This window comes from Coffea arabica, chromosome 1e (assembly GCF_036785885.1).
Source record: "Coffea arabica cultivar ET-39 chromosome 1e, Coffea Arabica ET-39 HiFi, whole genome shotgun sequence".
NCBI classification, from domain to species: domain Eukaryota; kingdom Viridiplantae; phylum Streptophyta; class Magnoliopsida; order Gentianales; family Rubiaceae; genus Coffea; species Coffea arabica.
The window spans coordinates 39,927,270-39,951,713 of NC_092311.1; the positions used below are offsets into that span (position 1 = coordinate 39,927,270).

General features: G+C 36.7%; 1 protein-coding gene and 2 non-coding genes across 3 annotated transcripts; 2 read left to right on the plus strand and 1 right to left on the minus strand.

Annotated features, from left to right (window-relative positions):
- The first annotated feature begins 4,113 nt into the window (after positions 1-4,113).
- Positions 4,114-4,220, plus strand: LOC140021874 (small nucleolar RNA R71). Its single transcript, XR_011825860.1, has one exon. It is a non-coding gene; the product is annotated as a small nucleolar RNA R71 (small nucleolar RNA).
- A 6,586-nt stretch (positions 4,221-10,806) lies between these two features.
- Positions 10,807-10,913, minus strand: LOC113733594 (small nucleolar RNA R71). The gene has a single exon (XR_003459099.1). It is a non-coding gene; the product is annotated as a small nucleolar RNA R71 (small nucleolar RNA).
- A 541-nt stretch (positions 10,914-11,454) lies between these two features.
- Positions 11,455-15,621, plus strand: LOC140016954 (uncharacterized). Its single transcript, XM_072071268.1, has 5 exons — positions 11,455-11,826; positions 11,941-13,027; positions 14,204-14,358; positions 14,543-14,577; positions 14,976-15,621. Exons 1-5 carry the CDS (start codon positions 11,455-11,457, stop codon positions 15,619-15,621), a joined length of 2,295 nt encoding a protein of 764 aa, XP_071927369.1.
- Positions 15,622-24,444: the final 8,823 nt, after the last annotated feature.

Consider the following 24,444-nt stretch of genomic DNA (forward strand, 5'->3'; position numbering starts at 1 on the left):
CTACTTCTAGCATCTTAGCTCAATCTGTTTTTGTGTAACTACATCTCATAGCATTCTTAATTATTGGTAAATGCTAAAGTAATGTTCTTTAATTGTTTGTGTTAGTGAAATAGAGTTCTTTCCTGCGTTCATATATGGTTCCTTGGTGTTTCTGGTGAAGTAATGACTTGTGGGAAAAGTTCCCTTTTCTAATCTAGGTATAGATTGTATATTCCAGGTGTTATGTGTACATCAAGTTGTCTCATACAATAACACTAAATACTCAGATTTGGATTGGAAGGCATTTTCTGTAAGGTTGATTCAGGAAATGAAAACTTAATGCTTCTTTTTTCTTTGTGGAAATAATGTGTATGCTTCTTTTTTCTTTGTGGAAATAATTTGATGCATGGAGAATTACTTCAAGTTATGTTTATCGAACGCTTAGTCCTGACAATTGGCTTGTTCAATCTGAAGTTTTCTTCTTTCACTTCCAATATTCAGTGGCTCTTTGTTTACTTTTTCTTTACTATTGCATCACAGACTCACAGTTGTATGTCTTCCTATGTTATCTAGAATCTTTTAGAGATTTGCATCTGGCCCGCATTTTCCACTGTTGACGTTAAATGAAAGGAGAGTTTGCTATAGAAGATAAAGTAGTGAAGCTGTCGAGCTTGTGTAGTTTGCTCTGCTTCTGAGAAGTTTTGATGCCTATGTGCTCTAGACTAGTGATTGACGAGTTTCAGTCAGCTTTTTGTTGCACTGATTACAGTAGCCAGTTGAATGTCAAAAGGGAGATTTAAAAAAAAAACTCAGATTTGGATACTTTTCTTAACATAACTAGTTGGACTAGTCTTTGTGTTTAAACCTGAATTATGTAATTGTCTTGCTATAAAAGTGTGTACTAAGCTTTCATGCTAGGATATAAGTTGAACTTAGTGATAAGTAGGGAATAAACACGGACATCATCTCAAAAGTTTGTAATATGATCTATGAACTCTGTTTGATTTGTGGGCTTTGGTTGCACGAGTTTTAGTTACACGGGCAATGTATTCATGTGACTTTCCAGATTTTATTCTTATGAAATTTCAAAGTGGTTGTCACATGGGTGAAAACAAATTTTGCATAAAAGAATACCATAAATTGACTGGTCTGTATTCTTCTAATTAGATGTCATGGCTGATTACTGTGTAGGCGAATTGTCTATAGTTATAATATGTGGATATATTGTGGTGAAAGTTTGTATTATCTTAATGGATTATGACACTGTAAGTATTTATTTGCAGTAGCATTTTTTTAATGGGTTGCAGTTCCATGGTTGATTTTGTGCATTAATTTAATTTAGTTGTATGGTTTGACAGCTTTAATTTCATAAGGATGATAATATTCTTGCTTTTGTTTTACTCAAGTGTTTTAGCATGGTGTGCTGAATACGTTTTTCAATCAAAGCTAAATTAGAGGTTCAAAGCAGTTGATTATCATGCTCTTTTCATTTCTATTGCACTTGTTTCTGAGCTTTATAATGTTATGGAACTTATCTGCTATACTTGCTATGTTACTGATTTCATTATTATTACTACACCGGTACTTGGATACGATTGTAATCATTCATACATAAATTTTTTGTCATTACATTTGATTGTTATTACTTGATAATACATTTTCATTTTAGTAGTACTTGTACTCCGAGCATGTGTGTCCAGTCTTTGAAATTAGTGAGTTTTTGAAGCCAATCTGAAGCTTTCTTGAGTTCTAAAGTTTCAAGTGCTTTATCTCTTACTTTGCTCTTGTTCAGTCACTGTCTAGACGATACATAAAAGAAATGATTCAGCTTATTTTCTTGCAAATTTCTAAGTTCTCTTTCTTGTCTCAAGTTTTTATTATCACCTACTAATAATTGAAGTACTTCACTGCAGATATGTCGCTCATTTTAGATTTTTGGAAGATCAGCAGCCAGAGTTGCTAATTGACTCAAGAACTGTAGAGAAAATCCTATACTCAAGAAATTTTTCGACGACACATTAAAGTCATCACTGATAAGTTTTATTGACAACTTGACTAAAGTTGATGCTCGTAATGCATGGCAATAAAACTTAATAAGGTAGATTTGTACTCCAGAGTTGCTAATTGATGCTCGTAATGCATGGCAAAACCTTTTTCTGATCATACTTTTAATAAGGTAGATTTGTAATAGTACAAATCAAGTGCAATATGAATCATGGGCATAATTTTCTGCCCAATTGACTTAATGAGGGCATTTATATAGATGGTTTAATTTTGGGTAGTAAGCTAATTTAAAATAACCTTTTACGGGTTGAAGAATGAACTTAATCAAGTTATTGTAGCACATCAATTTGCAGCGAATCATTGTTTTATGTTATCCATGGCTAATTTTTATAAGTAACAATCCTTTGTCTTCAGTAGAACATATAGAATATAAATAAGTTATTGACATTACTAATACTTTAATAGCTAACTTTTGAGTTCATTTGGGATATTGTTCTTGTTATGACAATTCTTCACCTTCTTTATTCTTTTCCTTAATAATTTCCTACTCATTATTTGAGTTTGTGATAAGTAAATCTAAGATTTTTTCCTTTTCAAAATGCTTGTTACTTACTATTGTTATACTACTTTATGCAGCCAAATGCTACTATGTCAGATTTTGTGCAAAATTCACAGCTACTAAGTGGACTCAAGAAGGATGAAGATAAAGCTTCTTTTTTGGCTCGTGAAGTGTTTTGGAAGTTTTTATGACTTTTGAGGCTCGGATGCTTTTTGTAAACTTGATTGACTTTGCATGAACAATTTGGGTTACACAGTACCACTTCTATTGTAGTATTTGTAGGATGACATTGAACTTAAACATTATATTTTGGTCCTTTGTAGCATAATGGGTGCTTTTAGCTATTAATTAGCAGGCCTTTTATGGTTCTTTTGATTTGATGAATTGTTGGATTCCTTTTTAGTATAATGGATGCTTTTAGATATTAATTAGCAGGCCTTATATGGTTCTAATTTGATGTACTGTTGGATTGGTTGCTTTTAGGACAATCGTTTGTATCAGGTTTCATAGTGACAATATATTGTTACTAATCAGATTTCTCCACTAACAACAAAAAGTTGTCACTAAATAGGGTGTATAACAAAAAGGTATATAGTGATGATAAATGTTGTCAGTAAAGAGCCATTTTTAGTGACGACTCTAAAGAGTTGTGAGTAACCAATCAATACCAACGGCAACTATGAAAAGGTTTTATTGACGACACTACTACGAGCATCATTGATAAGGTGAAATGTCGTCACTATATATGTATTTATTATTGACAAAAAATATTGTCACTAATGAATAACATTTATTGACGACATTTAATGTTGTGACTGTGTACCTTTACCGACAGAGATTCACTGACGACTTTGTGACAACTAAAATGTTGTCAGTAAAACACGTTAGTGACGACTTTTACATTTTCTGTGATAATAATCAGTTGTCACTGATGACCAAATTTCTTGTAGTGTAGGGTTCTAGTCTCCTGCTAGAGCTGAGTGGTAGTCGTGGCCAAACTCTTGACAATTTCCTCCAAAGAACTTCCTAAATTGGAGAACGAGGGTTGGGACTTCTGTTGCCAAGGTTGCTGAAATCCTGGTGGACGATTGGGGAATGCATTTTGTGGCCTATTACCATAGCTAAAATTGGGGTGATCTCTCCAACCAGGGTTGTACGTGTTGGAGTATGGGTCGTACGGTCTTTGAGGCGCGGGCACGCCTCCAACCATGTTCACTTGTTCAGCCCCATTCTCTTGCAACATAGGGCATGAGTCAGTGGGGTGGCCCACATTTGTGCAGATTCCACAGGCCTTTGTTTAATGCATGTTTCCCACGGCTAATTGTCGTACAAAAGATGTCAGCTCCGATATCTGCTGCTGAATGGACGACGTCTCTACCTCGTTGACCCTACGGGTAGGATTACTCTCACGGAAGCCAAACTGTTGAGAATTTTCTGCCATCGACTCAATGAGTAGCCATGCTTCCCTTGGTGTTTTGTTCGCTAATGCTCCCCCACTTGCTGCATCAATGATACTCCTGTCGGATGTCTGTAGTCCCTCATAGAAGTATTGGATCAATAGTTGTTCACTAATTTTATGCTGTGGGCATCTAGTGCACAACTTATTGAACCTTTCCCAATAATCATATAGGGACTCCCCGGGATACTACTTAATGCTACATATTTCTTTTCTTAGACTTACAGCCCGGGATGCAGGGAAGAATTTTTCCAAAAATTTCTTCTTAAGTTGGGCCCATGTTGTAATACTACATGCGGGTAGGTAGTATAACCAATCCTTCGCTGCATCCTTGAGGGAAAAAGGGAAGGCTCTCAGTCTAATTTGCTCTTCAGTGACCCCAGGAGGTTTCATACTAGAGCAAACCACCTCGAATTCCTTGACGTGTTTGTTGGGTTCTTCGCCAGAGAGATCATGGAAAGAAGGTAAGAGATGAATCAGCCCCGACTTCAGTTCGAAAGCAGTATTCTAAGCCAAAGTGGGGAATGTGATGCATAAGGGCTGGTGAGTCAGTTCCGGAGCAGCCAGCTCCCTTAATGTTTGGATGTTGGCTATGCTTACTTCGTCTTCCACTGACTCGTGTGCAGCAAATAAGTGCCCTCCTTTTTGTCTTTTGGTCTCTTGCCTCCGCCTACGCGCTGCCTTCTCAACCTCAGGATCGTATACCAATTCACCTGTGCGAGAAGAATGGGGCATAAACTAGCAAAAATACCAAGAAGAATAAAATAAAATAAAAACTGAATTTGAAAAGAAACAAGTAATCCAAATGCCTGCTCCCCGGCAACGGCGCCAAAAATTGACAGGTGCCGAATCTGTGCAATAATAATTACTAAAAAGTCCTAATTACCACCACAAATAATTATAGAACAAATCCAAGTACTGGAGCAGGGACCCTAGGTGTGCAATGGGTTACTTGATTCACCCTGTTCCCGAAAAGTTTGCTTGATCCGATATACCATATTAGTCTATAAGAATATTACTTTTGTGTACAATGGCAAGTAAGGTCGATTCCACAGGGAGCGGGTAGGAAATTATTTCTTTCCAAATTAGTAGAATGGAATTGGGGGATTTTCAATGGGAAGCAAACAAATAAAATAAAAATAAAGCGAACTAAATTCAAAACCAACTTACAAAGCACAATTCACTAAAAATAGCAATTAATAAAATTCTACCCAAAGGATTAACTGCTCAGGCACGGTCTAATCAAACGATCATCGATGCAAAGATATCTCATCCATTCATCACTAGGTTGGTTATAGTTATCAACAAGTTCTGACAACCAGTTCTTCCTTACTTTTTCGACAGTCAAGGTACGACCATTAACTGCTTCCCTAACTAGATAACAACCCTAGGTACGACCGTAGGAATTTAATTACCCAATTGCATTAAAACTAGAAGAACTCAACCCTAACCAATAAACACGCTAAGAGGGTTTATTTAAGCTAGATCTTACGCTTCCCCATCATAAAGCCAATTATGGTGGTTGCCACGAGGTGTTAACTAAATGAATAATTACGGATTCTATTTAATTAACGAGGCAGTAGGCTATTAAATTAAATCAAATACCCGGCCGTTGATATTCAATTAATAAAATACCCATGAACAATTAATTCAGGAAACGCACGAATAGCAATAAATTGGAAGAAATAATGAAGATTCGATTAGATCTCACAGATATTATGGACCGCGCCCTTGCGTCAACCTTTGGGTAGAGGAGAAAATTAGCCGCTCCTCATCGTGCCAATCCCGCGTGATTTAATTGAAATCATTCAATTATTCAACGAAGAATTGGGAAAGGGGAATTAATTGCAGTAACAACAGAGAAGGCCCTGCCTTCGTCTTTGCTTTAGAGCCGCCAGTGTACGAACAAAAGCTAACGTAAATTGTGCAGAGTCAAAACAAAAGCCAAGGAGTCAAAGTGTCGCAACTGAAAAGCTACAAAAGTCTGCAATCACCTGACCCCTCTCGAAAAGAAAATCAAAGCTAATCTATCCTCTGCCTGCATCCCCTTTTTTTTGTTGTCTTATATAGCGCCGCAGGGAAAATCCACGCGGAGCAGAGCTCTTCTCTTTATTGGAGTTTTTATCCCGTGTAGCTGGTCCATGTGGACCTAGTTTCCTCATTCTCATTCCCCCGACGTCTGGCCCTTTCTTTTCTTTTTTTAATTGAAGCCTTTAAGAGCCGAGTCACGTCTGACCCAATTGACTGAAACAAAAGCTAGCCTTTTGGAGTTTTAATCCCGTGCTCCTTGCGGTTCACGTGGACCGGGGTCCGGCTTTTCGGTAACGTCCGCCTTGTCTGGCGTGGCCACGCCCTGAAATGAGAAGTCTTCTGGAAATTCACCTCAAGATATCATTTTTAATGCTAACCACCTACAATTCACACAAATATCAAATATGAGTGAAATTCCATTTCTTAGCACCATGAATAGCCAAAATTATGACAAGATGACAATGCAAAATGTGCCAAATAACTGCTCTATCAAATAACACTGTTGGCTAGGGAAGAAGGTGAGACAAATGGTCCGAGCAACTGGTTATGAATACTAAGGCTCCTAGAAACATACTGAGAAGACTATACTTTATTGTGATGGTAAATCTTTGACACGACGGTAGAATAGAATACCTCTATTGAAGGCTTACTCATTGGTACCATAACCATACAGTTGGTAGGACAGGAACAACCAAGCTCAAGTGCTTGATATTGATATTGCCATTAAATACTAAGGCTCCTAGAAACATACTGAGGAGACTATACTTTATTGTGATGGTAAATCTTTGACATGAACATAGAATAGAATACCTCTATTGAATGCTTAATTATTGGTACCAAAACCATATGGTTGGTAGGACAGGGAACAACCAAGCTCAAGTGTTTGATATTGTTATTGCCATTCCATCTATTACGAACCATTACAAACTCCTTTCAAAACTAGTAATACCAATAACTGCCCTTTCCATATTTCTTTCTAGTTTTCATTATTAAAATATTGAAATCTTGGATTCATTACTAGCCAGACTGGAAATCAGCAAAAATGTAACTCCCTTTTGGGCTCAAAATCAAGTTAATGAGATTGATAATCTTCTTAAGTAAGCTTCTAACCCCCTTCTACAATTGATGTTTACTAAAATTTTGACAGTCAAGATACACTAAAAATCGGGATTATAGGTTTACAAGGCATGTGGATCAACACCTATGAGAAGGTTGCTGCAATAAACATGTTTTGGATGAAAAGATAATGAAGTTACTTATGGATGGAATAAAGCACTAGACGCGGTACTATGGAAAGCAAACTTACCATGCTAAACAATATTTGCAAATTTTTTTAGTTATGTCAAAATAAATTAGACCTACTTGCACGCATGCATTTAATAAGTACCAATACTTGATTAAAATTTTTTTTCGACTATCCAACAACATACGTTCTCTTAGTGGATGCATGTGAAAAGATGTTCACAAGGATTGCTTAAAATCCCCCCCCCTTTTTTCCCATAACTTAGGCCTTGTTTGGAAGCTATGTCTTTTGCCCTCTTTTTAATAAGCAAGTTTTTTTTTTAACAATTTTGTCGATATTAACTCTTAAGAAACACTCCAAAATTTTTAAAATACACACTCAAAATACCAAAAATACACAAGTTTTTTCTTCCCTTCCTCACTTCTTCTTCTTCATCCTCCTCACCTTAGACCACTCGCCTGCTGCCATCGGCACCACCACTGTCGGCCACCACTCTTTCCCTCCACTTCTTTTTTTTTTTTTGCTTTTTTTTCCTCATCTCTTTCCTTTCTTCTCTCTCCACCCCTTCCCCCATAAAACTCCATACTTTATGCTGCATTTCTCCCCTCCCTTCCCCCCACAATACCCCCTTCTTATCTTCTCTGCCCAATTTTTCCTCTTTAGAGAAAAATCCCCAATTTTCCCTTCTTGGATCATATTTTCCTCTTATAATAATTATTCAAATTTAATTTACAAAGGTTTTTTAGTTGATTGTCTATTGAATTTGTTTTTTTTTTAAATAAATTTCATGGCCTGAAAGGCTGAAAATGGCCTAGAAGATAGAGAAAGAACAGATGGAATTCAAAGTCATACCGGAGATCGTCACGCCTTGTGTTAATAACTGCAATGATACTGGAAATCTAGCGACAAATAATATGTGCTAGAAATTCGTCAATGCCACATCATCTGCCTCCACATTGTTGCCATTTTCATCAACATCTTTGTTCGTAACCTCCCCCGTATTATAAATAAAATAAAGAGGTTTTTGGTAAAATTATATATTTTTGGTAAAAGTGGATAATATTGCATTTTTAGTGATTTTAATGGTAAAACCTTCATTTTTATGCAGGAATGATGACTCAATCACCAAAGGATGGCAAATGAGGTGAAAAATAGAGATTTGGTGATGAAATTAAGTGGTGAAAAGAAAAATGAAGTGAAAAACGTTCAAATGAAGAATTGCACTTCAAGTCAGTTTTGACACTCTTCAGTATTTTGACCATATCTGGAGCTACACTTATCGGATTGAGGTGATCTTTATACCATTTTAAAGCTAAGAAAGAGACCTACAATTCGTATGAAGACATCGAAATCCATTTCTGCCATCTTCATGGGCAAAACGTTGGAATACAGAAGCTGCATTCTGTGGTCGGAAGTTAAAACAGAGGTTTGAACAGGTGACAGTATTTCGATCATATCTCAGGGTACAAAGCTCCGATTTGGATGATTCTTGAAGCATTGGAAAGCTAACGCAAAGGGCTACAACTTTTGTGTTTTGCACAAAAGCTAGTTTGGCCTGCATCATGGAGAAAATTGCAGTTGAAATAAGGCCAGAGTGAAAACGCGAGTAGACAAAACGCGAGTTATGCCGCGTTTTGTGTAGGCGCGTTTTATAGCCGAAATTCTGCAATTTGACTCAGTCAATTCTCTTGTGTTCATACCACTTTCCAGCTATAAGATGCAAGGGAATTCGGTGCACATGCTTCTGCAATAAAAGAGAAGACCAAATGAGTGTGGACAAAAGGAAACATCATATCTTTGACTTCTTTTTACAAAATCTGAGTGGAGGAAATTATGAAGTGAGAGGAATGGAATTTCTACCACCTTTTATGCAGAAATATGGGGAGAGGTCTGGGATCCATTCGTAGCTTAGCTTCTTACAGAAAAACATATTCTCTCTACCTAGGACTTGCAAGGGGCAATTGGGATTTCATCTTGTAATCATCTAAGTTCAAGACAAAGGAGATTTTTGGAAGGCTTCACCATATCTTGGCTAAGACTTTCTTTACTCTGTTTGTATTTGTAATTCATGATGATTTACATTAATGAAGTTATGAGTGTTTTATCATTCATGAGTAGCTAATTTTCTTTATCTAGGGAGTAGATGAAGCTTATGGCCAAATGATATGAAGTGATTGTTATTCATTCTTGTTATGTCTTGTATTAACTTATCTACTTGTGTATGTTGGATTACTTGTTGTTGCTTGATCACCAATAGCAGGTTTATAGTTATTTTTATTCATTGAGAAATGGTAAAAATAATGGAATGACACAAGTAGAACTTGAGTTGTATATTCATGAGAATAGAAATACGTTCAAGTGGATGAAATCTGCATTTCATGTGTGAATAAGAACAGATTTAGTATTTACCAAGAGATTAGGACAAACTAATCTGTTTTAACCCATTATTATCATGAGAATGTGATTTTGGTATTTCTGGAAATGAATCCTTGGTTAAACAAGAGCAGTAACAAGTGTTGAATTAATTCATTTTAGATCTTTTGTGTCATAAGTGGAATCTACATCCCTAGATCTTAATATTTAGTGAATTCTACTCCCCTTGAGATATTGCATTTATCTATTTAAGAATTTTTGTAGTTGAATTAAAATCTGAAGTTTCTGCTCAAATTAATTGTGAGTCTAAATAATAGAGTAAATTAGTATCTAATAATTGTTTTAAATTGCTCCTCGTGGGATCGACCCGATACACATCTCGTACTACAATTGCGACCTGTATACTTGCAGTCCAACGGGTGTAAATTCGGAATTAAACTTGCACTTAAAGTAAAAACCCGTCAAGTTTTTGGCGCCGTTGCCGGGGAGCGGCAATATTAGAGCCTAATCATCTTTATTAATTTAGACAGCTTTATTTTTTAGATTATATTTAATCTTGTATTGTAATCAGTTTTTTTTTTACCATTGAAGTTGCATAATATCCCTTATTTCTGTTTGTAGTGTATGCACCGGGAGTCTCGAGAAGTCGCACCTTTCAATCCAGAAATTGAGAGGACACTACATAGACAAAGGAGGCACACACAACAGCAAGAGGAACAAGAGATTTGGCAACCGATAGAGGAAATTTTGATAGAACTACCATTTGCGGAAGAGATGGCCGAAAATGACCCAAATAGGCGAGTTCTACGAGATTATACTCTACCGGGAACACAAGGATCTCAAACAAGCATAGTAAGGCCTACGGTAAATGCTAACAATTTTGAGATTAAACCATCACTTATCCAAATGGTTCAACAATCTCAATTTGGAGGTAATGCAGTAGAAGATCCTAATACACACTTAGCTACATTCTTGGAAATTTGTGATACAATTAAAATGAATGGAGTTAGTGATGATGCCATAAGGCTAAGATTGTTCCCATTTTCATTGAGAGATAAGGCCAAACTTTGGCTACACTCTCATGCTCCTAATACTTTCACTGGATGGGATGAACTATCAAGAGCATTCTTAAATAAGTATTTTCCACCAGGTAAGACTGCTAAGTTTAGAATGGATATCACTAGTTTTAGCCAATTGGAAGGAGAATCATTATATGAGGCATGGGAAAGGTTTAGAGATTTGCTTCGGAAATGTCCACATCATGGACTGCCGGAATGGTTAATCATACAAACCTTCTATAATGGTTTAGTTTTTTCTACTAAAACTATGATCGATGCAGCTGCAGGTGGAGCTTTAATGGGTAAATCACCCCAAGAGGCTCATAATTTGATAGAAGAAATGGCAGCAAATAACTACCAATGGGCCAATGAGAGAGGTAATACAAGACGTCACGCAGGTATGATCGAAATGGACACTCTCAATATGTTGAGTGCTCAAATGAATAATGTGATGAAATTGCTAAGTAGACAAGGTGGAGTTGGTCCAAGTTCATCTAATGCACATGTAGCATGTTGTTCTATATGTGGAGGTGAACATGATAGTAATGAGTGTGTTGATTCTGAACAGGTACAATTCGTCAATAATTACAATCGTAATGCTCAAAATAACCCCTACTCGAATACTTACAATCCGGGGTGGAGAAATCATCCAAACTTTGGATGGAAGGATCAAGGAAATCAACCAAGGCCAACCAATCCACCGGGATTTCAATCAAGGCAACAACAAGCTGAAACTAAACCTGGTTGGGAGATGGCAGTGGAAAAGCTTGCAAAAGTTACCTCGGACAGATTTGAGCGAGTAGAAGGAAGGTTGGACCAACTCACTACAATGTACAGGAATGTAGAGGTCCAAATTGGTCAAATTGCTAGTTCTTTGAATAATCGAAATCAAGGAGAATTACCTAGCAAAACAGAGGTCAATCCTAAGGAGCATGTGAAAGCCATTACTCTTCGTAGTGGTAGACAATTAGAAGATCCTCCAGTGAAGGAAGTTGAGAAAGATGAGAATGAAAAACAAGAAGAAAAGCAGAGGAACCAAGAGGCGATTGTGGAGGAAAATAGTCGGGAGAATCCAAGAGAAAAGCAACCATCATCTTCCACTACCATTCCAATACCCCCTGCGGTTCCATTTCCACAAAGATTAAAGCAAAATAAGTTTGATAAAGATTTTGAAAAATTTGTTAAACTTTTCAAACAATTGCACATTAACATTCCTTTTGCCGATGCTATTTTGCAGATTCCATCTTATGCGAAATTTCTCAAGGAAATCATGACTAGAAAAAGAAAGTTGGAAGACTGCGAAACAATAGCATTAACGGAGGAATGTAGTGCAATTATTCAAAATAAGCTACCACCGAAGTTGAAGGATCCGGGGAGTTTTTCTATACCTTGCACCATAGGTAACGTTGATTTTTCTAAGGCATTGTGTGATCTTGGTGCTAGTGTATCATTAATACCTTTAACGGTGGCTAGACAATTGGGTTTGCATGAGCTTAAACGCACTAATATCACTTTGCAACTAGCGGATCGGTCTATTAGATATCCATTGGGAGTGTTGGAGAATGTATTGATAAAAGTTCAAAAATTTATCATTCCAGTGGATTTTGTGGTATTAGATATGGAAGAAGATATATCTATGCCAATTATTCTAGGTAGACCATTTCTAGCTACTGCAGGTACTATTATTGATGTAAAAAATGGCAAGCTTAAGTTTCAAGTAGGTGAAGAAGAGGTAGAATTTAATTTGAATGAAATGGAAAAATACCCTTCTTTTACCGATCATGCTTATTCTATTGGCACAATTGATAAACTAACCCAAGAGATGAGTCAAGTCAACTTTGACTTAGATCCTCTTGAGTATTGTTTAATGAGTTTAGGTAAGCAAGAAGATGTTTGTGAAGAAATTGAAGAATTGGCCAAATACTTGGATTTTCAAGCACCTTATAAAAGGGGTAATTTGTATGAAAGTCTTGGCCAAGGAAAAGGGTTTTCACAACCTTCAGAAATTGAACCTCCAAAGTTAGAGCTCAAGCCACTTCCGACTCATCTAAGGTATGAATTTCTTGGAGAAAATAAAACTTTACCTGTAATTGTTAGTGCTGACCTTGATGATGAACAGTGTGCAAAGTTGTTAAGAGTTCTAAGAAGGCGTAAGAAGGCAATTGGATGGACAATTTCAGACATTAAAGGTATAAGTCCTTCTATATGCATGCATCGAATTTTATTGGAGAACGGTTGCAAACCAGTGGTGGAAACACAAAGAAGACTCAATCCAAACATGAAAGAGGTGGTAAGAAATGAAATTCTTAAATGGCTTGACGCAGGTATAGTTTTTCCTATCTCCGATAGTGTTTGGATTAGTCCAATTCATGTGGTACCAAAGAAAGGTGGAATGACTACAATCGTGGGTAAAAATGATGAATTAATTCCATCTAGACTTGTGGTAGGGTGGAGAGTGTGTATCGATTATCGTAAGTTAAATACGGTAACAAGAAAAGATCATTTTCCCCTACCATTTCTTGATCAATTATTGGAGCGAATAGCCGGATATGAATTTTACTGTTTTCTTGATGGTTTTTCAGGATATAATCAAATAGCTATAGCTCCAGAGGATCAAGAGAAGACCACATTTACATGTCCTTATGGCACTTTTGCCTTTAGAAGAATGCCATTTGGGTTATGCAATGCTCCCGCAACTTTTCAACGATGCATGATGGCTATTTTTTCTGATTATATTGAGAAAATTATGGAGATATTTATGGATGATTTTTCTGTGTATGGTTCATCTTTTGATCAGTGTCTTCATAATTTGGAATTGATTTTGCAGAGATGCGAGGAAACAAATCTTGTACTGAATTGGGAGAAATGTCATTTTATGGTAAAAGAAGGAATTGTTTTAGGACACAAGATTTCCTCCAAGGGAATTGAGGTGGATCAAGCCAAAATAGAAGTCATCGAAAAATTGCCACCCCCAAGCAATGTCAAGGGGATAAGGAGTTTTTTAGGACATGCTGGCTTTTATAGACGTTTTATTAAAGATTTTTCTAAAATAGTAAAGCCATTATGTGATTTATTATGTAAAGATACTCCTTTTCAATTTGATGACAATTGTTTGGTTGCATTTGAAAGGTTGAAGAAGGAATTGATTTCGGCCCCAATTATAACTTCGCCTGATTGGTCACTACCATTTGAATTGATGTGTGATGCAAGTGATTATGCGGTTGGAGCAGTTTTGGGACAAAAGAAAGAAGGACGGTTGCACGTCATTTACTATGCTAGCAAGTTGCTAAATGAAGCACAACTCAATTATGCAACCACAGAAAAAGAGCTATTGGCAGTGATATTTGCTTTGGATAAATTTAGATCTTATCTAGTAGGATCTAAAGTTATTATATATACGGACCATGCGGCTCTTAAATATTTGTTACATAAAAAAGATGCAAAACCAAGACTAATTCGGTGGATTCTTTTATTGCAGGAATTTGATGTGGAAATAAAAGACAAAAAGGGAACAGAGAATCTAGTAGCGGATCATCTATCACGCCTAGAATATATTCCAGTCAAGGATCAAGTTCCTATTCAAGAGAATTTCCCGGATGAGTTTGTCCTAGCAATTATCAATTCTCCATGGTATGCTGATATTGCTAATTTTTTGGTAAGTGGAGAGATTCCAAAGGGAATTAATTACCATCAAAAGAAGAAATTCTTACATGATGTCAAAAGTTACTTTTGGGAGGAACCATTGCTGTATAAACATTGTGCCGATGGTATGGTACGTAGATGTATTCCCGAAAACGAGGTACATAATATTTTATATCATTGTCATAACCTTGAAACAGGTGGACATTTTAGCACCTCAAAAACTGTGGCAAAGGTATGGCAATCAGGGTTTTATTGGCCAACTATGTATCGAGATGTTCGGGAATATGTTAAAAGTTGTGATGCATGCCAAAGAACTGGAAATATATCTCGAAAGAATGAAATGCCCCTAACTACCTTCTTAGAAGTTGAATTATTTGATATATGGGGTATAGACTTTATGGGACCATTTCCAAGCTCTTTTAATAATAAGTACATCTTAGTAGCAGTGGATTATGTTTCTAAATGGGTAGAAGCAATCGCTTCACCTACTAATGACTCTAAGGTTGTACTCCGATTCCTTAAAAAGAACATTTTTTGTAGATTTGGCATACCTAAGGCCATAATAAGTGATGAAGGAAAACATTTTTGTAACAAACAACTGGATTCCTTATTGTTTAAATATGGTTGTAGGCACAAGACATCACTCCCGTACCATCCTCAAGCCAATGGACAAGCGGAGCTAGCTAATCGTGAGATAAAGCTCATTTTGGAGAAAACTGTGAATAAATCACGCAAGGATTGGGCTACAAAGCTAGATGACACACTATGGGCTTACCGAACGGCATTTAAGACTCCCTTAGGGATGTCGCCGTATCGTTTAGTCTATGGAAAAGCTTGTCACTTACCTGTAGAGATTGAACATAAAGCTTATTGGGCTATTAAAGCAATTAATATAGATTTTAATCTTGCAGGTGGAAGGAGATTACTTGAGCTGAGTGAATTGGAGGAACACCGGTTACATGCATATGAAAATGCCAAAATTTACAAAGAAAAGATCAAATATTGGCATGACAAGCACATTATTCCTAAACAATTTCAGGTAGGGCAAAAAGTGCTTTTATTCAATTCACGCCTGAGGTTATTTCCAGGAAAATTGAAGTCAAGGTGGTCTGGACCATTTGAAGTCACTCAAGTATTTCCCTATGGAGCGGTTGAAGTGGCAAATTCAAGAAATGAAAGGTTTAAGGTCAATGGACAACGATTGAAACCTTACTTGGCAGGTGAAATCGTACCCAAAGGACTCATATGTCTTTTGGGCGACTCTTCTTCAATTTAAGAAACTGAATGTGTGAGTCGAGCCAACGACTATAAACAAAAGCGCTAATTGGGAGGCAACCCAATATTTAGGTTATATTTGTTAACTTGGTGTGATTTTGTGGTTTGAATCAATGTTTTAGCTAAATTGTTGTTTTTGTAATGTAGGGTTGGCAATTGAAGGCAAGGATGACCAATTGAGTACAAAAAAGGCGAACTTTGATCAAACAACTCAACCCCTCGATTTGCGTTAAAGGTGTTTTTGATTCATTATAAAGGGGTAAAATGCATGTTTTTAATGTTTTACATTTGTTCCAGCCATTAAAATTGGCAAACAAATGATCTATGATGCATTTTGAGTCATTGGGGTACCTTTTGTAATTTTTCAAAAGTTGAAATTCTGCTAAAAATCGAAGCAGAAAACGCGTTTTCAAAGAAAACGCGACTAAAAGTCGCGTTTCTCGGAATCGCGTTTTCAATTCTGCACCTGCAGAACAGAAAACGCGCCTTCAAAACGCGACCTAAAGTCGCGTTTTAATGGAAGTCGCGTTTTCAAGCCTGGATCAAGACTCAAAAACGCGACTTCAGAAACGCGACTCAAAGTCGCGTTTTCCAACACAGTCGCGTTTTCATTCCTGCAAGATTTGTGCAGGAAACGCGACTTCAAAAACGCGAGTTGAAGGCGCGTTTTTAGTCGCGTTTTATGTGTCTGAATATAGCCTTCAGAAACGCGATTTCAGCCTTTCTTCTTCACTTCTCCAATTTTTCCAGCCGCGTTTTTCCCTCTTCCTTCTACCCAACTCACAAATTTTCATTTATACTCCATAATCTTGCTAGAAATCATCACCCCAACACCTTTTGAGCTTCATACAACCTTTTTAACCGATTAAAATCCAAGAAAAACACCTAAAATCAGGTTTTTGAGGGATTGAAGGTTAGGGTTCTTAAACTCTAATTTCTTCAATTGGAGGTCAATTGGAGGTTGTTTCATAGGGCTTTTTGCATTTTTAGCATCACCAAACATCCTTCTATGTGATTGAGGTAAGTTTCTTCATCAAATCTTTTGATTTTAGAAGTTCATATTTTTTATCCTGAGCTATCTGACATCTTTTAATTTCGAAAATTTGATGAGGTTCATGGCTATTTTTGATTTTATTCATGATTATTATGATTGTTTAAGCATGTTTAAATGTTTAAATGTAGCAATTTATTGGTTTTCAAGTACTTTAAAATTCACAATTGCTATATTTAGATGAAATTGGAAAAAGGAACTAGGATGTTTTCGAGCCATTGGTGATGTTAAATTATGGTTAAAAATGGTTAGTTGATGATGTTTAAGCATGTGCATTGTGTATAGTGAGTAATTTGGTTGATTTGGGGAGTTAATTAGTTTAATTTTTGCCTAAACATGATTATAGCTAAAAGCATATTATTATTGTTAATTCTAAATAGTTATAATCATAATTGTTCCTATTTTCACTAATTAAATTATAATTGATACATATCTTGTGTAATTTGGTGATTTTGGGCAACTTTAGGCATAAAATATGTCTTGTACGATCATTGAATGATTAGAACTTGAGCAATTGTATTTGAGGTTATTTGGATTAATGCTGAACTTTTGTTGCCAAATAATGAGTTGTAGTACATGTGGATAATTGAAATATTTTTTAGGTACTATGCCAAGGGGAAGAAGAGCGGTACTTTCATCCTCTAGTAGTGAGGAGAGGGAGGTTAATGAAGAGATGGAGGTGACTGAAGAGGAGAATTCACCTTCTCCTCCACCAGTTAACCGTCGACCTGGTGAGGGCACCTCCCGTGAAGCGGGTAGATCGATTTTTGACAGTGCTAGGTTCAATACTCGCAGGAATCAAGAATGGCATGAGGAGCGTGCTAATTTGGAGTTCCTGTTTGAGATGCATGTGAATCCAACAGTTGAGATGATGTACAACATCTCAGAGGCTTTTGCTCAGCTAGGATGGGCTCCTATTCTCACCCTTCCAAACCATTACTACCCAGACTTGGTGCGCGAGTTTTACGCCAACATTGAAAGTAAGGCGCGCCATAGTGGAGAAATAGTTGAGTCCTGGGTGCGTGGAAGACGAATCACCTTGTCACGGCAAGATTTGGCTGCTATTTTGGGGTGTATGGATGACGGACGTCCAGTAGACTTGAAGAAGGAGTTTGTTCCCCCGAATAGGAGGTGGGATCCCTCATTGGCCATGGCTAGGTTTGGTCTCGAGTACCAACCTTTTCGCTCTACCAGAAAGGAGACTATATTGGCGAATGTATTCGAACCTCGTCATCGTCTTATCATTTACATGATGGCTCACAATGTCATCCCAAAGAAGACGGGGCACACGGAGGTCCGCAAGAGCGATATCTACTTCTTGGATTACATGTTCCATAACCGGACATCTCCATATGCTCGGATTTCATTGCCTAACATCATCATCAGCCACATTAGGTCTACGGCGAGGCGTAAGACAACTTCCTTCAAACTATCATTTCCTCGTCTACTGACTTTAATCTTTCCCCGTTTTGAGGTTCCCTTGGAAGGCATGCGGCGGGAGTATGTTCCACCACGTGCTGAGATGACTATCACTACTCTTCGCCGCCTTGGTATTGGCACGGGAGACATTCCACGCCCTGTTCAGGAGCGGAGACAAAAGGCTAGACATGGTCGGGATGAAGCTGGACCTTCTACTGCAGCACCACCTCCTCCTCCACCACAAACTAATTGGCAGCGACTTTTTGATCATATGGAGGACTTTGCATTCCAGTTCGCTGACGTTAGGAATCGTCTAAGCCGAATTGAAGATCATTTGGGCATTCATCCACCGCCCAATCGTGATGCACAGGATGACGATGATGCTGAGGGGGATGACTGACTTGGCACACTGCAGAAGCTATCTTTAGTTGATGAACTTGCTTGCCTAATTATCTTAACTTGTGGAACTTAAGATGTTTAACTTCATTTTATTTTTCTGTTTTCTATGTGGTAGGTACTTGTATTTTGACAGTGGTTCGTGATTAGTGGCTGATAAGGATCTCAGCCATTGACTTGGGGAGTACTTCTTTCTTTTCTTTTCTTCTTTTGTTTCATTTCTTTCCTACACATTGAGGACAATGTGTAATTTAAGTGTGGGGGGAGAAATATGTGTGATACTTGTGGTTTTAGTTGTGTTTGATATAATTCTTGTGCTTAAATGGTGTTTCTTGTGGTTGCTGGCAGGGAGTTTTAGTCCACTTTTAAGGGGAGATTCTGTCAAAATTTTTCCAAAACCTTATACACATATATGTTATTAACTATAATAAATAAATAAAATGTTGTCACTTATCCTTTTAAAATAAATATATGCGGTTTTGATACTTCTTTTCTCATGAAATTTGGAAATGATTTTTATGTGATTATAATTTTTACATCTATAGGAAAGTATATCTAGTAAAATGGAGAAAATTATGCCTACATTTTGTATATTTGATGAAAATTCTTCTTTTTATCTAATTTTATAAGATAAGAAATTAATATGGTTAATAAGTGTCATACTCTTCTCATGATTACTCTTAGAGGGAATTTTATTATATATATATATATTGAAAAAAAAAAAGGGTTGTTCGACTCCAATGATTCTCATACCGAGTAACCGGGGGTTGGCATCTACAAATGTCGACATTCGCGTAAAAAGGTACTTGAATTAAGAGTATGCAAAGCAACTTGAGTATGTGAAATGTTGAGTAACCGGGGATCTGCATCTAAAAATGTTGATCTTCGCGTCAAAAGGCATTTTTCACAACTTAAGTAATATTTAACCCTTAAAATATATAAAAAAATAATAATAAATAAATAAATAAATAAATAAAAAATTAATTAAATCCCTCTTTAAGAAAAATAAGAAGTTGATCATGAGATTAGTTAGCATTTTTATTGACTATAGGAGTTGCTTGCTTGCGAAATTGGATAAAAATAAGAAGTTGAGTTGAATTGGTAAAATTATGGTATACTTGGCTCTTCTTTGCTTGATATTATGAGTACTTGAACTTAATGGAAAGATCACATAAGAGTTATTTACCTTGATTCAAGGAAATGGAGTTGAAATACTACATATGTTTATTTTCAATTTTTTTGGATCATTGATGGTTAGAATTTTATATTGCTTGAGGACAAGCAATGATTCAAGTGTGGGGGTATTTGATAAGAGTTTATTTTACGTATTTTTAAGTGCATTTTATTAGTTAATTTTGAGTTGATTATTTAGTTTTATAAATAAAATAAAGAGGTTTTTGGTAAAATTATATATTTTTGGTAAAAGTGGATAATATTGCATTTTTAGTGATTTTAATGGTAAAACCTTCATTTTTATGCAGGAATGATGACTCAATCACCAAAGGATGGCAAATGAGGTGAAAAATAGAGATTTGGTGATGAAATTAAGTGGTGAAAAGAAAAATGAAGTGAAAAACGTTCAAATGAAGAATTGCACTTCAAGTCAGTTTTGACACTCTTCAGTATTTTGACCATATCTGGAGCTACACTTATCGGATTGAGGTGATCTTTATACCATTTTAAAGCTAAGAAAGAGACCTACAATTCGTATGAAGACATCGAAATCCATTTCTGCCATCTTCATGGGCAAAACGTTGGAATACAGAAGCTGCATTCTGTGGTCGGAAGTTAAAACAGAGGTTTGAACAGGTGACAGTATTTCGATCATATCTCAGGGTACAAAGCTCCGATTTGGATGATTCTTGAAGCATTGGAAAGCTAACTCAAAGGGCTACAACTTTTGTGTTTTGCACAAAAGCTAGTTCGGCCTTCATCATGGAGAAAATTGCAGTTGAAATAAGGCCAGAGTGAAAACGCGAGTAGACAAAACGCGAGTTATGCCGCGTTTTGTGTAGGCGCGTTTTATAGCCGAAATTCTGCAATTTGACTCAGTCAATTCTCTTGTGTTCATACCACTTTCCAGCTATAAGATGCAAGGGAATTCGGTGCACATGCTTCTGCAATAAAAGAGAAGACCAAATGAGTGTGGACAAAAGGAAACATCATATCTTTGACTTCTTTTTACAAAATCTGAGTGGAGGAAATTATGAAGTGAGAGGAATGGAATTTCTACCACCTTTTATGCAGAAATATGGGGAGAGGTCTGGGATCCATTCGTAGCTTAGCTTCTTACAGAAAAACATATTCTCTCTACCTAGGACTTGCAAGGGGCAATTGGGATTTCATCTTGTAATCATCTAAGTTCAAGACAAAGGAGATTTTTGGAAGGCTTCACCATATCTTGGCTAAGACTTTCTTTACTCTGTTTGTATTTGTAATTCATGATGATTTACATTAATGAAGTTATGAGTGTTTTATCATTCATGAGTAGCTAATTTTCTTTATTTAGGGAGTAGATGAAACTTATGGCCAAATGATATGAAGTGATTGTTATTCATTCTTGTTATGTCTTGTATTAACTTATCTACTTGTGTATGTTGGATTACTTGTTGTTGCTTGATCACCAATAGCAGGTTTATAGTTATTTTTATTCATGGAGAAATGGTAAAAATAATGGAATGACACAAGTAGAACTTGAGTTGTATATTCATGAGAATAGAAATACGTTCAAGTGGATAAAATCTGCATTTCATGTGTGAATAAGAACAGATTTAGTATTTACCAAGAGATTAGGACAAACTAATCTGTTTTAACCCATTATTATCATGAGAATGTGATTTTGGTATTTCTGGAAATGAATCCTTGGTTAAACAAGAGCAGTAACAAGTGTTGAATTAATTCATTTTAGATCTTTTGTGTCATAAGTGGAATCTACATCCCTAGATCTTAATATTTAGTGAATTCTACTCCCCTTGAGATATTGCATTTATCTATTTAAGAATTTTTGTAGTTGAATTGAAATCTGAAGTTTCTGCTCAAATTAATTGTGAGTCTAAATAATAGAGTAAATTAGTATCTAATAATTGTTTTAAATTGCTCCTCGTGGGATCGACCCGATACACATCTCGTACTACAATTGCGACCTGTATACTTGCAGTCCAACGGGTGTAAATTCGGAATTAAACTTGCACTTAAAGTAAAAACTCGTCAGTACATTATCCTTTATCAACGTTTGGAAATATTAAATTCTTATTGCTATTGCTAGAGTACAATTTTACACGAATTACCCTGCCATAAGTTTTGAAATTAATCTACAAAAGCAAATAACAACCTACTTGCTATTGACATGGATGATTCTGCTATACTCATCTACAACGTATGGGCCTATGGTATAACACGCATTTTGCACATGTAATGCTTTTAACATGATGAAATAGTAGTGATCAACTTAAATATTTCTTGTCAATTTTACAGCTTATGAACAAGTTTACTGGGCATTTTGAAAGGATTAGCGGCTTAGCCTTTTCTAATGCATTGAAAGCACTAATTTAATTATAACTAAAGTAATTATGAGGTAGTTGAGAAATTTGATTTTACAAGATTTAACATATATCTGGAAATGTGCATCTTCTTCTACCAAAGATTTAGTGCTTTTTTCTCCTTTGGATTTAAACTGCTTATTGACTAGCACGGAATTTTATCCTTTGAAAGGGACTCCTCTATTAGGTTGATTGATATACAACACAAGTTACTTGTCTAAAATTTGATTTTTTGCATTTAAGTATATTATTGGTCTAATTTTTCAGTTGGGAACATCCATGTGACAGAATTGTGGGACATCTGTGCTGAAGTAAAACATTCTTGGAATGGATTTATGATCTGAAATAGAGAGGTCATCTCCTCATCATTCCTATTAAATAATTGCATCAAAAAACAATTGGAAGTGGTTAGGAAGCGGGTATAACAATTATGGCTAGATAGAAAAGTTAATCGATTCTATTTTCATTTGTACATTTATCTTTTCCCAATTGTATATGTGCATCACTATTTTCTTGTGTGTTGATTTTCTGTTAGACTCTAATTATTTTTTCTAATTTGTCAAATGGAAAAAAACAAAATTGTTAGGCAAAACTTTGAGCTACCATATCTTGGTGCTCGAAACTCCGATTCTTGAGACGCTTGCTCTGTCCAAAACTTTACTTGCACTTCTAATTGAGTTATAAGTTTCAAGGGCCGGTTTGCAACGAGTGATTTTTGCCGAATTTCCAAAGTTAGCGAAAAACCAACCCCGGCTCAATCCTGGTAATCTAGAACAGCAACTTTAGGCTCATTTTTTAATACCTTCCACTTAGATTCATGGAACAATGTCTTCTAAGGACTTTTAGTACTTTGGAAGACGATTCCAACGGTACCAAATTTATCAAGTTTCGATTTGTAGAAAAGAAATTATGATTTTTCAAACATTTGACCAAAAATCGAAAATTCTGAAATTTCAAAGGAAATCCGCGAAGGAACTATTCCACAGAATCCGGCCTTGAATCCGGCCAGAAACTGGCCGGATTGTCGACCGGATTAGTGGTGAAGTTTGAAAAAAAGGAGGTTAGCCACTGCCTCCAATCCGGCCAGAAATCCGGCCGGATATCCGGCCAGGTTCCGGCCAGATTGTGACGTGGCCAACCCTTCTCCGATTTCGATCGTCCGTTTTGCAATCTTTTCGCTCGTACTCGTTTTCAACCAATGATTTTAAGGATAATAATCCGATATTCTTTTACTTGAGTCTTACACCTTTTGAGAATCCAACTTCAAAGGCAAGTCAAATGAAGTTTCAAATATTTTCGAACCTTACTCGTGTTCAATCTTTCTCACCACTTGGGGACCTATAGTAATTATCTAATACTCGATGTTCAGGCACGCACGAGAACCTCCAAGAGGACCCTACCGTGGAAGTTTGAACTCTCCCTCCAACTTACTTGCTTGCATAACTTGGTGAGTGTCAAGTGTATGATTACTTGAACTCTAAGGACTTGATTCATGCTTGACTTACCTGATTACATGCGTAGCCTATTCGATTTTGACAAAAATGGAGTCGAGTGTGTACTTGATCGCACTCGTTCTCATTTGAAACGAATGACTCATGCTTAACATGATTTGCCTGGTTACATGACTTGAAATGCCTGCTTAAACCTGTCAAATGCTTGAATACATGACATGGTATGCTATGATTGCATACGTCGTTGGAGTGAATCTCCTCGACACTTACATGATACATGGGGGACGCCCAAACTCATAGGCCGACCTTGGAACTCGAGCCGGCATGGGCTTGGTCGGGAACCTTGGTGAGCCATGAGAATTACATGATAAGTTTGATCTATTTGAGAGATCTTGCTTGGCTTACTCGTGGAGTATAGCCTTCTAAATGTCGTGCGGGCCCGAAGTGGTGTATGGTGGACGGATGAGAAGTAAGTGGTGAACTACGGATATGAAAATATCAACCCGGTTGACGGAGAGTCATCACGGGGAGATATACAAATGACATCGGCAAATGTGGAACTTAGCTCCTGAGAGCTTCCATATCCTTGAATTGTTTCTAGTTACATTTTATCGGCGTTATTAATTACTTGCAAGCTATTACCTGAATTGTATTTGGGCTTGTTATCTGAACTATGTGTCTGCATGTGTGTTCTTGGCCTCACGAGCGTTTTGCTCACCCTGTAGATTTGTTTTCCTTAACAGGTTTGAACTCGGAGGTAAAATGGAGAAGCCCTCTTGATGTACTTTTGTTTAGGGCTTGTTATTACTTTTGGTTATGCCTTTGGTTTTGGAATTGTACTTTTGGTATGGAAATGTCACCCTGAGAACTATCACAGTTGGTATCAGAGCCATATGCCGACAGTTGGGACCTTAAGTCCTTCGTCTGGAAAAGCCCCGAGCCTCTCGTTCGTGAAGAGTCACGAAGCG